The sequence below is a fragment of the Adelges cooleyi genome, unplaced genomic scaffold (assembly GCF_023614345.1).
Source record: "Adelges cooleyi isolate 19-005CV unplaced genomic scaffold, UGA_ACOO_1.1 ACOO_flye_CR_arks_rails_tigmint_CR_PRNA_23, whole genome shotgun sequence".
Classification (NCBI taxonomy): Eukaryota; Metazoa; Arthropoda; class Insecta; order Hemiptera; family Adelgidae; genus Adelges; species Adelges cooleyi.
Window position 1 is genome coordinate 12,381,408 of NW_026095893.1, and position 17,721 is coordinate 12,399,128.

The 17,721-nt window shown below is 26.4% G+C and overlaps 1 protein-coding gene across 2 annotated transcripts; it reads left to right on the forward strand.

Annotated features, from left to right (window-relative positions):
• The first annotated feature begins 9 nt into the window (after positions 1-9).
• LOC126836200 (WASH complex subunit 5) lies at positions 10-12,743 on the forward strand. Of its 2 annotated transcripts, XM_050569393.1 has the most exons (20): positions 16-479; positions 1,058-1,160; positions 1,241-1,432; positions 2,023-2,234; positions 2,343-2,568; positions 3,133-3,273; positions 4,803-4,950; positions 5,561-5,697; positions 6,776-6,893; positions 6,957-7,076; positions 7,153-7,388; positions 7,675-7,926; positions 8,338-8,520; positions 9,051-9,358; positions 9,425-9,587; positions 10,649-10,751; positions 11,351-11,534; positions 11,595-11,824; positions 11,926-12,082; positions 12,412-12,743. In XM_050569393.1, exons 1-20 carry the CDS (start codon positions 373-375, stop codon positions 12,575-12,577), a joined length of 3,486 nt encoding a protein of 1,161 aa, XP_050425350.1. In that variant the 5' UTR covers positions 16-372; the 3' UTR covers positions 12,578-12,743. The 2 variants fall into 2 exon arrangements, with proteins under 2 accessions (XP_050425351.1, XP_050425350.1); XM_050569394.1 differs by lacking the exon at positions 12,412-12,743 and having other exon boundaries at positions 10-479; positions 11,595-11,820; positions 11,926-12,076.
• The last annotated feature ends 4,978 nt before the right edge of the window (positions 12,744-17,721 follow it).

The following is a 17,721-nucleotide window of genomic DNA, read 5'->3' on the forward strand; positions in this document are numbered from 1 at the left end:
GTTAATTGTTATCAGTGTTTGGGCCTGATAATATCGCAGAAGCGGTTTCTTGTCAACACGATTATATAATATTATATAGCACGATTAAAGATAAGATCTTGTTACTAATCGTGATTCGTGATGTACCTATAGATATAACCGCGGATGAAACTGGACCTTATGAACGGACAAAATTTACATTTTCACATTCTGTACTGTTCATCAATTATTAATAACCAAAGCATATTATTTATCTTTATCATATAAATTATTATAAAGAGGCTTCTATTATGTGTTAAAAAATAAAAATAAAATAAAGTTGTTTTTATAATAATCCTTTTTATTTAAAATAAAATAACTAAAAATTTATATTTTTTATAACATAATATCAGTATGGAAAATAATCCATGTGGTTTAGCTTTACTTCGGATTGTATCAAGAGGCAATGCTATCATTGCTGAAATTTTACGACTCAAGGATTACATTCCTCCTGTCTATAGGTAAATTTATTTGGCTAAATGTATGATTAATGTAATATGTTTTTCAAAAAACGCCAGTTTATTTTTAATTATATTTTTATAATTTAAAGAAATTCAGCTTTTTTATTTACTCATTAATATATAATATATTAGACTTTTCCATATGATTACCATGTTCTCAGTTTTTTCAAACATTTGAGCAAAAACGCTAAAGTATACTAACTATTTTTGTGTTTTTATAATTTATTTATACTTAGATACTCTATTACTTTTATATTTACTATGAGCCTTAGTCAATATAAATAAAGTTTGAGGAAATTACATAGACTCTAATTAATTAATTTAGAGTATTAAAATGTTGAGTCATTTACCCTTGTACCTGTTCACAAAAATTCTCTAAAGATGAACTTTGCAATGTTTTTAAAATGTCAGGAAAAAACTATTGACATGGTCATATTTGAAAAATCATAAAGTAATATATCAATCCATCTAGCTTTAACTAGATATCTAACCTTTTAATTAACTACAAATACCACGTGGGGTTTAATAAACCTTAACACACTCACAAAGGGTTCATACTATTATTTGTTTTATTTCAGATTAAACAGCAAAAGTGATGTGCAAAAGTATGGACAAATAATTTTAGATTTTTCGTACTTTAATAATGTCAATGAGATAGAAAAGAAAATTGATTCTAGTTCGGTCAGATTTTTAAAGCATGATTATTTCTAATAGTTTTTTTTTGATGACTTGAATATTTATTTTATTTTATTAAATTATAGAATTTAAAAGATGTCAATGATGAACTTAAGGAAAACAATTTGGAAATTATCAACCAGTTTTATTTTTTGTTTGAAAATGTATACAAATACATTCGTGATTTAAATGAGTATTTAGATGAAGTAGAAGAAGGAACTTATATTCAACATACACTTGAAACTATGTCTTTTACCATCGAAGGTAAACAATTGTTGGTAAGAACATAAAATACAATTTTTATTATTTATTAAAAATGGTATACTTTGCAAAGTTTTACTGATATTGCTTGTAATACTAATGTTTTTAGTATTTGTAATACAGAGGATAACAATTTGAGAGTTCTAGGATGTAATATCAGACATTTTTTAAACTCATGCTAATGTTTTAAATTAGCTATTTAAGTTTTATTTGTTCAACAGTTACTTTGTATTCATGTTTTCACTACTTCTAATTATTATTATTGTATACATTTTTGTTGCTAAACTATAGGTTCACTTATCAATATAATCGTCTAGAGTAACTACTCATTTTTAAAAAATTGAGGTTTTTGAGTGAGGTACTTAATTGAGATATTTTTAAATTAAGCATTTAAAAGAACATTTTGTCAATGAGGATGTTAAAACTCTATTAAATTATAGTCAATTTTTTATAGAATATATATTTAAAAGGAGCTAAATTTTAAAGTTTATTAGATGGAACAATACAATTTTGTCATTATAACTGAGAGTTAATTAATTATCCATGTATTATAAATTATTTATTATACAAATAATAAGAATTAATATACTTCATTTTTTTTTTTTAGTGTGAATCTCTATATTTATATGGAGTTATTTTGTTACTTATTGATATCTGCATAGAAGGAATAATTAGAGAACGGTTATTAGTTGCATATCATCGGTATAATGCTCAACAATATAACAATGAAAATCCCATTGATGATATTTGTAAATTGTTGCGTTCTACAAAACTGGGCTCAGTTAAAGCAACATCATCTTACCCAGAATACTATTTCAAGTAACTTCATCCTATCTATATAAATAACTATGTATTGTAAATATATTTTGAGTCCAATATTGACTTATTTTTATAAAAAAAAAAAGTAGTGTATGTTATGTTTTTCAGAAGAGTTCCCGTTAATAAAAATCTAATTAATATTGTCATTGGGAGGTTAAGATCTGATGACATATATAATCAAATATCCTCATATCCAAACCCAGATCATAGAAGTACTGCACTTGCGAGTCAAGCTGCTATGTTATTTGTGTGCTTATTTTTTAAGTCAAAAATATTACATGAAGAATCTGCTGTAATGAGAGAGATTGTAGACAAATACTTTCCGGATAACTGGGTAAATAAATTAAAAATAAATAATTTTGCACATTGTCAGGGCATAGTCGAAGATGGAATTTGTTAGGATTGGTAAGATAACAAGTTTAGTATAACTGAAAAAAAAAACACTTTGATGCAGATTTGTAGATAATAAAATATTACTAATTACTTTTAATATAAAATATAAAAAATTCAAATTTTTTTAAACTGGTTGTAATTTTCTTTTCATACTTCGGCTTTTTTTTTATTAAAAAACATTTATATTTCTTTTGACTTTTCTCAAAAATATAGTGCATCTATTTGCTATGAGTATACCATAATTTATAAAACCTGTGTTTCATAGAAAATTAATTTACCAATTATTATTAAAGATTTATAATTAACAATATAATATAATTATTTTAATAAAAGAAAATTATTACAAAATTTATACACACTCACACAATGAGTAAAATAGTTTATTACAAGTGTACTAGACGTGGTAGGTTGATGATTGAAGGGGTGTCTAGTGACATTACTCCATTAATTAACCAAACTGAAATATTTTAGACAATAATAATTAAAAATAATTAACAATTTTTAGATTGTCAATGTCTATATGGGAGTTACTATTAATATAATAGACTCTTGGGAAGCATTTAAAGCAGCAAAAACTGCTGTAACAAACACTATTCAAGCAGGGGAAATAAACCGTCTAGCAAACTCTCGTGCAGTTGAGCTTCAAGTAATTATAAAAATATATTTTTTTTTTTAGAAAAAATGGTTTTAGCTTATACAATAATATTTTAAGGGCTGCAGGGAAAAAAGATCAATGTCATATTTTTTTTGAAAATGAGATTTTGGTATCAAATGATTTCCATTGATGTATTGTATCTTTTATGCGCTCGAACCAGGGAAAAAACAAATTAGTCGAGAGTAACGACTGTTGTAAGTTTAGGCATACAGGTAAAATTTATTACATTTTAAAATTAATAATATGATTAAAAAATTGACATTGATATTTTTCCCCGCAGCCCTTCATTTATTATTTATCTTGACTCTTAGTAACAGAAGGATTATTTTATTTTATGGATTATTTATATTCTGTCACTTAAAACTGATATTTTACTACGCTGTATACTTAATATACTTTGATATCAGCACTCACAGATTTTTAATAATCAAATAAAAAAAATTAAAAATAGCTGCCAAATCAATTTGACAAATAATAATTATTATTACTATTTGTTCATATAAACATCCGAACTACATACCGTTAAAATTTTAGGGAAAAATTTTAATATGCATAGTCACTATTGAAGTCTAAAGGAATAATATCACAAACAAACAAACACTTACACATACATTCATAAGCAGAATGCCAAGTTGTTCTATTTTTTATTAAAATATGGTTTTACTTACATCCCGATATGTAAAAAATAAATTTCCTGGGAACCATAGCTTCCTCTTTAATGAAGCAAAAATGAATTTAAACTGAAAATGAAAATGAATAAATTGGATTGTGTAAGCTATCAAACAAATGAAAATTCTAAGACATAGATTAAAGTTCTTCTAAAAAAAAAATGGTAACAATTTGGTAAGGCTACTGTGAATAGTAACTCCGTAAGTTGGTCCCACGTAAAACCATTTTCACGGATAAATCATAATTTAACCTAACCCATTGGATAGTTTGGCGTCCTCTTAAGGAAAACACAAGAGCTCAATTTCTTCAATATTTTTACTTTTCAGCTTTAAATAAAGTGATAAAACTGTTAAGATTAGAAATAATAAAACAATAGAAAACTATCGTAGTCAATATACCCAAAGTTTTCAGTATTGCAGTATTAAAGTTTCAGAACTAAAAAAAGATTCAGAGATTATTGTATAAGATAACAAAGTTAAAATAATATTGTTCTTTAACTATATTTATTGACAAGTTTAATTACAAAATAATCAAATTTATTAATCTAAATTTTAGAAGAAAAAAAACTAAATGAAAAAAAAAAATTGATGAGAGACTATGATAATTTTCCTCTGCAGCCCTTTATATGTAATCATATCTATGAGAGCCTAACTTGGTTTCAACAAATTATAGATGGATAATATGTAGTCATTAAAACATAATTGTTTGAAATGTTGAATTTTTATGTAAAAGTTCAAAAAAATATAATTTAACTTAAAATGTTGACTTTTTATTTACCGAAAATTAATATGATATGGTAATTTTATTAATTTTAATAGTCTTCAAAAATACTTATAAATACATTTTTTTAGAAAATTACCTCTGAAATAAAAAAATTTCTTTGCTATCCTGATATTGATAAAAAAATAATGGACAATATCAACGCTGTAATGAATCTCTGTCGGAACTGTAATGTCTTATTAAGATGGTATATACTGCACACATCTACTGTTCATCTACGTAAGTATATCTGATAAACTATACATTTTAACCTTTATCGTTTCATCATTGTTGATACTTGCTTTAAAACACAATCAGCTTACATCTTGGTTAACCTACATGTCTTCGGGTTAGTTTGCTTGTCTTGGTTATGAAAGAATCTTATGATTTTTTAAATTTTAACTATCATGCCACCTGTAAAAATGAGATCACAAAATTCAAAAGCATATACAATTTAGGGTTTTGTTTTTATTCCTAACTATGTATGACCCTGTAAATATTATAACTGAAGTAAAAAAACATCTAAAGTATCCAGACATCTAAATCTAAATGTTGATCAAATTTTAATTTTAATTTATTTAATTATATGTTTATGCTAACAATAAATACTAATGTCTAATGCAATTACGAAGCTATTTCTCTATGGTAAATCTTATGAAATTAAAATAATGATTGACAAATTAATTCACAGGCATTACTTATTACAATAAATTTAAATGATTTTGATATTCAACTAACATAATATTATGATGAATCTGTAGTTCTTTTTACAAAATTACATATTATGCTGTACACATATTTTTTAATTTGGATAATTTTGTTTTTTAAATCTAACATTTTTTTATTTTAGTTTCAGAAAACAGCAAGAAAAGCAAACAAATTTATGATCAAATTTATAATCAGAGTCTTTATAAAGAAGATTTAATTTTTGATCTTTTAGTTACCACTTCAGAATTTGAACTAAAAATCAAAGATACTTTCAGAAATGTAAGTTTTGATTTCATAACATCAGTACATAATACCATTCATATTAATAATAGTATTGAACTGCCTTAATGAAGTAATGAATTTTTTAATAGTTTCAAGTAAATTTTTCTGCCATTCTTCTAGTAATACTTTTTTTAATTTCATTTTTTAAAGAAACTTTGTGTTTTCTTTTAGCTGACCCTAGTTGATTTCATAAATACCCAATAAGATTTATACCCGGTGGTTGAGGTGGTGTTTTTTATTAATGTGGAGCATTATATATCAACCATTATTTTGTAATTTTCGCCTTATGTGCAGGGTCATTATCTTGCTGGAAGAAAAAATTGTCTTGTTTTTTCAATTTCGTTGTACTCTCTTTTAAATTTCCTTGTAATATGTTGATATACATTGTAGCAGCCATAATTTCATCAATAAAAACTAAATTACCCATACCACCTGTTGTTATACATCCCCAAACTAGAACATTTCTCTACCGATTTTTACGGTTATAAATTGTTTGTTATTAAATCTTAATTTGGTTTTCTCCAAATAAATCTATGACCGTCTGAACCAAAAATATTGAATTTTGATATGAAACTAAAACCAACTTGGTTCTAAAATTCTTCAGTTTGGTTCACAAACTGTTACGCAAATTGAAGAAGTTTTTTCTATCAACTTTCAAAACTTAAATGGTAACGTGTATAATTATTTAGCTCTTTAAATTAAGAATAATTTACTGAACATTTTAACTGGTTGAGATTAGTTTTGGATAATTACTTTTAGAGTTATTTATGTTTGAAATTTGAATAGTGAATATAAATATATACACTATGTATCCTTTTCTTCTCCTTCATCTCAGTTATTTAGGGATAGCTATCCTAGGCTAAAACTTTCACTTCACACAATCTCCCATATCTTCCTCCACCTAAGCCTCGTTTAGGACTCCTTATACTTTTTGATGAAATATCACACCGGCTGTTGACCTGACGCAACCCCATTTGTCACCTCTTACGAGAGGTAGAGGTAACACAAGGAGTATTCTGATCTCCTCCTTCAAGGATAATATTTACTATATTTAATTTGTATGTATTTGTTATAGTTGTTAGAAGAAAAAGAAGCTAGGTGGCTGAAACGAAAAGATGACTGTGTTGAACGTATGAATGAGTTGTCAGAAATTTTTTCAGGATTAGCAACAATGTCAAGAATTCAGAAAAATGGTAGGTTAATATTCAATGTTAAAAGAACATTTTTAAGTAAAATAATAAATTTATTTTTTTAAGAAAATTTACAGATTTGGTTTATAAATATTGGTAAACAAATTGAAAAAATCAATATGGATGAAGAATTAGTAACTAGTAGGAAAATTACACAGATAATTAAAGCTTTAGAAGAAGTACAAGGTATTTTTTCTGACTAAAATTAATAATATGTTATATTTTATATTGCTTGCTTAAAAAAATATCTTTCTTTTATTAGAGTTCCATCAACTGGCAAATAATTATCAAGTTAGTCAGACTATTAAAGATACACACAGTTATCTTCATGAGATGATAAAAACAATCAGTGTTAAAGACAATGTTTTGATTGATCTTCAAATTATCGGAGACTTTAGTTATGCTTGGTATCATATTGATAGGTTTACAAATTTAATGCAAAATACAATCAAAGAGGAACCAGCATTTGTGATAAGACTTCGTGCTACATTTCTAAAAGTATTGCTATAGAAATAAGAATTACCTTTCAAAATAGATATAACTCACACCAGCAGGAATAGTGACACGACTCAAAAACATTGTTTTTCAAGTTATTTATATTTTTTTTATACTTTTAGTATTAAAGAGAGTATAATTTAAAATGTCGTTCTTTTTGTTTGAAACCATGTGTATTTCAAAAAAGTAAAAAAGTGTATTTTCCAACATTAACTTTTTTTTAGTTTTGTCAGTATTCCTGCTGGTGTGCAATATGTGATGTAATAATAATTGAAATTGTTATGTTTAGTTAGTCTCATGTATGGAAGTACCACTGATACGTATAAACCAGTGTGGGAGTGAAAATTTAATGTCTGTTAGTAAATACTATTCTCATGAACTTATTGAGTACATACGTAAAGTACTTCATATCATTCCAAAAACAATGTTTAAATATATGACTGAGATAGCACGGATACAAACAGAAATTATTATGGAGATACCAACTAGACTAGAAAAAGATAAACTAAATGATTATGCACAGTTGGATGAACGACTGAAGGTAAAGTTTATTGAACTCTGGAACATGAAAAAATTTTAATAATTTAATTATGCAATAACTTTGTTAAGTTGAAACTACAATCAATTTAATAAAAAAGTGTGTGTGACGCAGTGGCATGAAGCTTGAAACTTGATACTAAAGTTATTGGGTTCGATTTCTGCAGCACTATGAAACAGACACTGTACATTCCCACCTTACATAAACTCTGTCTACTTTTTTTTCTGAGGGGGAGGGGGCATTAGAAATTATAATAAATGTAAAAAATGTGTACTAATAGACACACATATCCACAGATAAGATAACATTAATATTTTCTCATTATTAATTAAAACAAATTATTATACTTGTTTTGGTAGGTAGTAAAATAAGATTTATAATTTGCAAAATAAAATATAGTATAAATATTTTTAGGTTGCAAGACTAACACATTCTGTATCAGTTTTGACTGAAGGTGTATTATGCATGAAGAGTACACTTGTTGGAGTTGTAGAAATCGATCCAAAACAATTATTAGAAGATGGAATTAGAAAGGAACTGGTCCAACATATTGCTAATGCATTGCATAATGGATTAATATTCAGTCCAAAAACTAAAGTAAAATAACTTGTGTATTTATTATAATTATTTAGTGGTGTTTTTTTTTTTTGAAGAATAATAAATTTTTTGCTTGTTTGAGATTAAGGCTTTAACGTAATTCCAATTTTCTAATTTTATTTATTAAAAAATATCACTGAAGTCTAAAGTTACAAAAAAAAAACTGTTATTGCCTTACTGGGTTAAAAATTTAAAGCTTTTGTCGATAATTTTTTAAGGTATTATGAAATCTCTATTAGCTTAGAATTGATTCTTTATTCATAATACTCTAGCTGCCTTACCTGGTTTTTCCAAGAACTGGCTTTTACTCTAAAACCAAAATTAAACAAGTTATTTTCAGTCTGCTTAAACATGTTTTTACCACTGAAAATCACCGGTGAGACGCCCTCTTAGTACGTCAGAGCAGAACCTTCCTCTTCTCTATCCTTAAACTAAAATTATATTTTTTTGTATTGCTTCACAATTTTTCAAGTTTAAGTTATACTTGTTTTCTAATTATTTTAATATTTTTATTTAATACTTTATTATAGACTAGTGATCTTCTAACTAAACTTGAGGCACTTAGTAATACAATGGCTGGCTACAGACGCTCATTTGAGTATATTCAAGATTACATAGGAATATATGGCCTAAAAATTTGGCAAGAAGAATTAAGCCGCATTATTGGTTACAATGTAGAAATGGAGTGTAATAGCTTTATGCGCGCTAAAATATTAGATTGGCAAAGTGTCTATCAAAGTAAAGTTGTACCTGTTCCATCATTTCCGCCTTGTGATAATCAATCCATGACTTTTATTGGTCGACTAGCCCGAGAATTGATTCGCATAACTGATCCCAAGTATACAAAATTTATTATTTTCATGTTTAATTTTTAAAACAACATTGTTTAATTTGTGTTTTATAGGATAACAGTTTACAAAGAACAAACTACAGCTTGGTATGATTACAAAACAAATGAAGAGATTATAAATATTAGATTTTATTCGTGTATTACAAACTCTATAGGTATTTGTGGGCTCACCGGTTTAGATAAACTTATTGGATTTATGATAGTTACTGAACTTAAAGTAAGTGTTAGAGAACAGTAATATTTTACAAATATTGTACTTTTTTAGTTGCAATAGTTATAATTTCAGTACTGTCATATTTTACAATAGTCAAGTACTCTGTTACAAACGATAATGTTTTTATATGATAGGAATTGAAATAACATTTGCCAATCGGGGGTTTTTTTTTTTTTAATTTTGCTGCAAAATAGATTAAAGTTGTAAATAAGAAATTAAAATTTAGTATTATATCATTGGCATTTATATTGAAGGTTTTATGTAACATAAATTACATATACTAAAGATTAACAACGATATTATGGTAAGGGTGTACTCATGTTTAAGAGGACGTGACACCCCCTGTTAATTAAGGAAGTTAAATGTAGGCAACTTTTTGAAAAATTTGAATTTAAAAGTTAAAGTATAATGTGTAGTTATTAGTTTAGTAGTTAGGACTATAACAGCATCCTTGATGGTGAGTTAAAAAAAAATTTCTGTCTATACATAACTACGCAGAATGGTCAAAATTGCTTGGTCCATATAAAGCAAAAACACCTATTATAAAATCGAAAAAAAAAATATTTTGGAGACAATTTTAAAAATAATAACGTGAAAAAATGTATAGCTATTTAAAAAAAAGAAATATATATGATTTTAATATTACGTTTATAAATAAAAATGTCATTGTCTCCAAAATCTACTCGTTTTTCCTTTTTGTTAAACTTATTTTTGCTCTAAAATCATCACGGAGTGAGTAAAACGTATTCTGCATAGGTGTGTTTTAATGTTGGATAATTAAATATTACATTTTTATACCAGGATGTTCTTTATTTTTCAGTATAATTTTTAATAATTGGTATTAATTTCTTTGTTTTGGTAAACGCATCACTAGATTGTAATGTTGTTAATAGTTTTATTATCGTTTACTTATATTTAAGTAGTACAACTTTTTTTTTTTTTGTAGTAAAAAAATTAGGGCGCTGGTAGTAGCAATGTAGCTAAGAAGTACTACTTCAGTAGTTATAATAAATATTATATAACTAAGAAATGGTTTAATGATATTTATTTGGTTTTTCTTATAGAAAGTTATAGATTACTTACAAACCAATGTCGTCAAAGACAAAGATTGGCTGTATACACTTGGTACTATTGCTAAAGACTTAACAGTAAATGATGGTGACATAAGTGAGTAGAATCATGTTTTATGTTAATTAGAAAGTTGTTGTATATTACTCTTGATAAAATATATGGCTATTAAATCTAAAAAGAAATGATTACTCATTACTGTCTATTTTAATTGTCCATTAACAAATAACCTAAAATAAATGAATACTAGAAGTCTTAGCTTTAACTTTTATGTATTACACATAAAAGTTATTTATATTTATTTGAGAATGCTATTACAGCTATTTTAGATTTGAAATTAAATTAAATTTTAATATTAAGTCTTGTAAAAAATTAATTCATTACTCAAGAAAGAAACAATGTTTGTTAAAGGCTAACTCGAAAGCATGAGTTGCCTAATTGACACAGTAAATAACTTACTACAATTGTATATGTTACATAAAAACAGTTAATTATTATTAAACAGTTAATAAAGTATAGGGTAGAGTTTAACGGTAGTGTTTAATAGAAAAAAAATTAATCATAGAAGAGATAATAGTGAACTAGTATAGTCAAAGTAGAGTAAAACATCAAGTATAATAATAGCATAAAAATTACTTAAATGTTTTGGTAAAGTATAAGACATTTATTGTATTGTAAATATTATATTAATTTTTTAGGTAATCCCCTTAAAATGCATCAAAAGCATTATACAAAAATACAAAAATTATTTCCACCCATTTTGGAGTCAATAATGAAAATTGGTCAACTTCAAATAATTCGAAAACAAATATTTTTTGAACTCGAAGTTTCGTGCAAACTAAATGCTAAAAATGTGTTTGATTGTCTAGATACAATGAATAAGTATTATTGCAATAGTGTATTCGGATTAACTGTGTTGACTAATTTTAAATATTATTTCAGAGCTGTCTTAAATGAGATCAAAACACACTTTAGAAACCCAAATAATAAACCATATCCAAGCAATGACAATCCATTATTATCCGAGTTAAGTAAAATGATGGATTGGGCAGGGATTGGAAACCCATATTTAAAAATATATATTACTACTAGTAGTACTCAATATTTGGCGTTAATAACATTTTTATTTACTACTGCTCAGTTTCCGAGACTGCATTACTCAGATGTTGTAGGTATGATTTCTAAAATGACAAATGTATATTAAATAATACAATTTAAAAAAAAAATGTATATATATATATTATAACACATCATATATTTATTTGTGTTTAAGCATTACTTTTATGGAAAAGATGTGGAGATCCTATAGATGGAGCACCGTTATATATTGGAGTACAAACATTCTTAAGACAATTTCATCCAGAAATTACATCTCAGTATCTTGAATATTTAGCTCAATATTTGAAATCTATAATCAGCCACTGCACCAAGTATGTTTGTTAAGTCGGGTTCACACTATTGTGCAAAAATGCGAATGTATTTGTAGGAATGTTCTGTTCTTTGTTCTTACAAAAACATCAGGAAAATGTTTGTGGGACACATCAGCATGCACAAAAACTAATAGTATATAATTAACTGTTGTTTTGTGCATGAGTGTGGAATCGAATTCACATTTAGAATAGTTGTTCTTAATAAAAATAAAGAATTTTTAAAAAAAAGGTTTATAATTTTATAATATATTTATTATAAATATATTATTGCAATATTTTGTACGCAAAGTAATAACACGATTCAATTTGTTTTCTATTATTTAATGTAGATCTATTGAAAAAATTGAAATACCAAATGAGTACTATACAACTCAATTCTATGTGGAGAGATTTATGTTTACTGCAGAAATCAATCAGCAAATGTTCTTAGAAATGGTACCACACTTTTTGACAGACACCTTAGAGCACATAAAAAATATTTCAATAAAATCTTGAATTACTATAGTTTTATTAGCATAATTGTTTTGTTTTATATACTTTCTATTTATATATGTATGTGTATATGAAGAAAATATATTAAGTATAAATGTTATATTTTTGTTTATCATTACTATTATGTATTAAGTTAAAATATTTTTAGTTAATAAAGTACCTATATTTTGTTATCATAAAAAATTAATTTAACATAAATATTTATACTTATTGGATTTCTGTATAAGAAGAATGCAGTGTAATTACTAATATAGCATAATATTTTCAAACATTTTTATTTAATATAAAATTATGGTAATTTTTTAAATATTCGTGTATTAAATATTTTAAAAATTCAGTATTTATTTATAATTTTATAACAGTAATCACAGATAAATTGTGCCTCGCTGAGAGAATGTGTGTGGAGGCCCTAACTTCTAAGTATTAGAAGAATCTAACCCTATTTTTTTACGATTCGTAAATTCGTTTTGATATCAATATGTATCGACAGTTTCAGTTGTTATCCAAAATATAATTTATGGTTTAAGATTTTTATTTAATTATAAATTATATTTTATACTTATATACACACCCATGTATATAAACTGGTTAAGTATGCAGTTATTGGCACTAATGTAGATAATGGTATTGCAAAATTGTTTTATTGATAAATAGTGCTGTTTTTTTTATAATATACTAAAAATCTACTAAATAACTTTTGGCCACAACATAGAATTCATCATCAGTCATCACTTACCATTCACTTGAGTACCGTGGTTACCATGGTTACAAACCAAGTGTTTAATTTGGGTTAGCAACGAAAAATATTTCGTATTTAAAGTATAAAGTTCGTGTTTGAGGCCACCCTTAGGGGTAGAATTTTCGAAAAGTACTATGCCAGTTACCTCTGCGAGAGTGTGCTCAACAACTTCCCAAAGTTTCATGGCGATCGGACGAATAGTGTACTAATTCATAAAGGACAAACAAACAAACATACATACATTCATTTTTATATAAATAGATATATTGGTCATTCTGATTATTTTTTTCTTCAAAAATGATCAACATTCCTATTTACAAGTAAGATCTATTACTAATTTTGTACTATTGTACAGCGATAATAAATTTAATTAACTTTTTTCTTCTTCTTTAAATTGTAACAGGTCCTTTTGACATGTATTGAATTAATTAATATTGTTCAAATATGTTAAACAATATACATTCAATATGAGAATTCAATAATGTGGTAAAATCATTAATTTATGTTGCAATACAAAATTGTATATAGTACAATTGCAATGTAATTAGCAAAAATTGTATTGTTCTACATATTATGTAGAAGCATTATAATTAATGTGCTAATAAATAGATTATTTTTTACAAAAGTCATTAGATATTACTTTTTTTTAGGTACCTCTATAACATAACCCATTTTTATATTTATTTTGTTTTGTTGACTTAAACTATGATCAATATGTAAAGAACTGTTTAATTTGTATTAATGTTATCTATACTTTTAATTAAAATTAAAATGTCTAAATATTTTTTGTCGTTTAGTTCTTTATTCTATTAAAAAAATAGTTGTAACTCATAAGTCATAACATTGATTATAAGTACCATTTATAATTATTTAAATTATTTATGTTAATAGTACTTGTAATCAATGCTAATAACTATACCTGACAAATAAGTGAATCACAACTACATACAACTTAAAGAATTAAAAGTTAAAACCCAATTTGTCTTAATATTTTTGGCTTTCAGGGAATGTAAATGCTACTGACAAAAGTGCTAATAATATCAAGAGTGTCTACAAATTTTTTTGATATTTTGGTAGAAAAAACTATTATATAAAACAAAATATTTTATTTCTATTTTTATTTTTAGGAAAAAAAAAGGGTGCCCGGTAAACTAGATTTATACCATATAATGATATAAAAGTGAAATTTCCTGAAGGTGCCAATAACTACATGCCTACTTTACCCTATATATACGCAATCGCGAAAAAATAAGATAATTAAGGTTTCGCTTAGGTATACTTTCATGACATTTTCCCACAAATTAAGCGTATTTATTGTTAAATTGCGTGATATTCTACAATACTCTTCAAGGCTATTTTCGTATAACTGCAGAAAGAACTTAACGGCTAACACAATTTGAGAGTCTACGTGTCGTGTTACAGAAATAGAGAAATAAAGATACATATTCATACAAAAAGATATATTTTTAAGGTTGCATAGCCAATTGTGTCCAAACCATACCTCATTTAACCATACATACGTTCATAAACTAAATCGTAATATTTTCGTTAAAAAAGTAAGGTGAGTGAAATGAGGTGAATTTTGGTATTATTGAATAATTCATAAGGTTAACATTTGTGCAATAAACAGGTCGTCCGTCCGTGTATATTACCGCTATATTGTTTAGTGTTTACACAATGAATCTTTACAAGTTATTAGTTAAGGTGTTGTTAAGTAAAGGTATTAATTATTATCTATTATGATATTATTGTATACTTATTTTTTATACTATTATAATATTTAGACAATCTTGTATTTTACTCTTTATTAGTTCATTAGAGCTTGCATTCGTGTTTCGCACTATAACAGACAGTATACCTACTTACCTTCTAGTTATTACTGTATTAGAACATTAGGCATAACTATAGATATTATAATAGTTCATGATAATTATATATTAATTTTCTATTCTTCATAGTTGGTATATATTACGTTATAAAAGCATTATCGCTTATAGCTTATAATTCACTATTATTTTTAAACATATAATTACATATTATACATTGTTCAATGTACATTATTATATGTTCAGATTTTATCAAAAATCACAATAATTGTATTATGTTACCCGTTACCGTCTACCGATTTAAAAAAGTAAAACGTATCTCATATTTTACTTTTCTCAAAATCTGTGACTTTTTCCTATACTACTGACTACAACCTTCAAACCTAGGATAAGTTCTGACTACAGTTATCGGTCGTTTAAGTTTTAATTTTGACAAAGTTATTGCGTGTAAAAAAATCAAGTTTATAACATAGATATATTTTTGGGCTGGGAGTCAGTTGAAAATTCGCTTGATGCTTTTTTGTTAATGCTAGGGCATAACCCCGTCTCGGCTTTTTTTTGGATCTACATAGGTATGTATATTACATTATATTGATTATGTCCCCTCTTACTCAAGGGTCCAGTCCCAGATCCAGTTCCAATCGTGAACATCTTTAAACCTTAACTGCATGACATTTTTTTTTCTTTTAATTTTTGAAGATTCTCTATGCTGTTAATTGTTGTAAAAAAATATTAAAAATTATTTTTTTGTACTAAAAATTAGGTCTTAAAATTTGTTTCTTTTATGCAACATTATGTTCATAAAGAACATTCGTTAACGTCCATGGGGTACATTAGGGTGGTCCTTAGTCATAGATGAAGAATTTTTTTTTTGTTTTTCAATGGGCTACCCCGCCATTTTGTTCATTACTATGAAAAAATAAATTAGGTAGAATTTGGTTGTGATAACTCAACCTGTTCACGTGCCTCAATAGGGTAGTTTTATGATTTTTTGAGTTTAAGTAAAAAACTATTGCATTTAGCGTAAAATGTTCAATTACCTTTATAATTTATTTAATTTTTTTTTACTTATAGCAATTACATATTTTATTAAACATGGGGAGGAAGTAGGGCAAGGACCAAGGTTAATTAAAAAATTTAAAGTATGCACACTACAAGCGGATACATAGGCACATGTATATGAAGGGCACAAGGGAAGAAGGGTGTAGTCCATTTATGAAAATGTTTTTTTTCAATATATGCCATTCATTTTTTTTTATTTATTCAACAGATTGTTTAAATAAATACATTTTTTAGTAGAATAGCATTTAATGGGATTTTTTTTTGTTCCATGTAAGAGAGAGAGGAATTCATGAACTTTGTTTTTGTTAAAATTTCATACATGGACTACTACCCTTCTTCCCCTGTGCCTTTCATATGTCTTATGGCCGAGTAAATGTCAATTTAAGTATACATACATTTATAATTTTCTGATATTTAAAAAAAATGTTGTTAGCCATAAGTTTTTTTAGTATTTTTTTAATATTTGGCCTTAATTGATTTATTGGCAACATTCACTTGGTTAGTTATTTTGAATCAATTTAACCATTCATTCAAGTTAACTAGTCGGAACCAGGAACACCGTAGCAAACATAAACAATGTGTGTATACGGCAAAGAAATCAAGCCCATCTCCAACTCCATCTCTAACTCCATCCCTTTACAACAGCTTGCGTTCTCTAATCTAGTATCTCTAATCTCCCCCTCCTTCCCCCGACGCGCTGTGTGTAACGTCAGAGTAACATCCAGCGTTGCGGACAATTTTTAGTACCTGACCCAGCCATATAATATGTATACAGGGTGGGTCACGGGAAAATAGTATTTTATTTACAAAAATAGTCAAAGTGGATGCGGAAAAATATAGTATTTAATTGCAAAAATTCAATACTGATAAAACTTCTTAGATTTAATTTTTAGGTTTTAGTCTCAATAAAAACCCCTATGGTAATACATAACTATAATTAAAAGTTTGAGGGGCTTATTTACTTTATCCCTGGGGGGGGGGGGAACGAATAGAATAAAAAAAATAGATAAGACGTCAATGTCACATGAACGTAAAAAAATATTGGTCACTACTATTTCTAGCTTTATTTAAGGAAAGACGGTTTTATTTTTAACGAATTTGATCAGTCAGTAGATAGTAGGCAGTAGGTACTAGTGATGGGAAAATCCGGATTTTGCGAAGTTCGAAAAACCGGAGTTTTAAACTTCGAAATTCGAAATCCGGAGTTGTAGTATTCGAACTTCGAAATCCAGATTTCGAAGTTTTCATTATAAATCCGGATTTCGGAGTTTTCATTATAAATTCGTAGATTGGATTTCAATTTTTTTACAATAATAAATAAATTATATTTTTTAATTATTTAGTATTATGTACAACGCGTTTATGTAGTGTACAAATAAAAATTTAATTATTGAATTGGTAAATTAGGTATCTGTTTTTATAGTTATAAGAACATTACGTATAAACACGATTTACAAGTCTCAATGACACTTTTATAATAGGTTAGAGCAATAAGTGGTAATAATATGAAAAATACACAA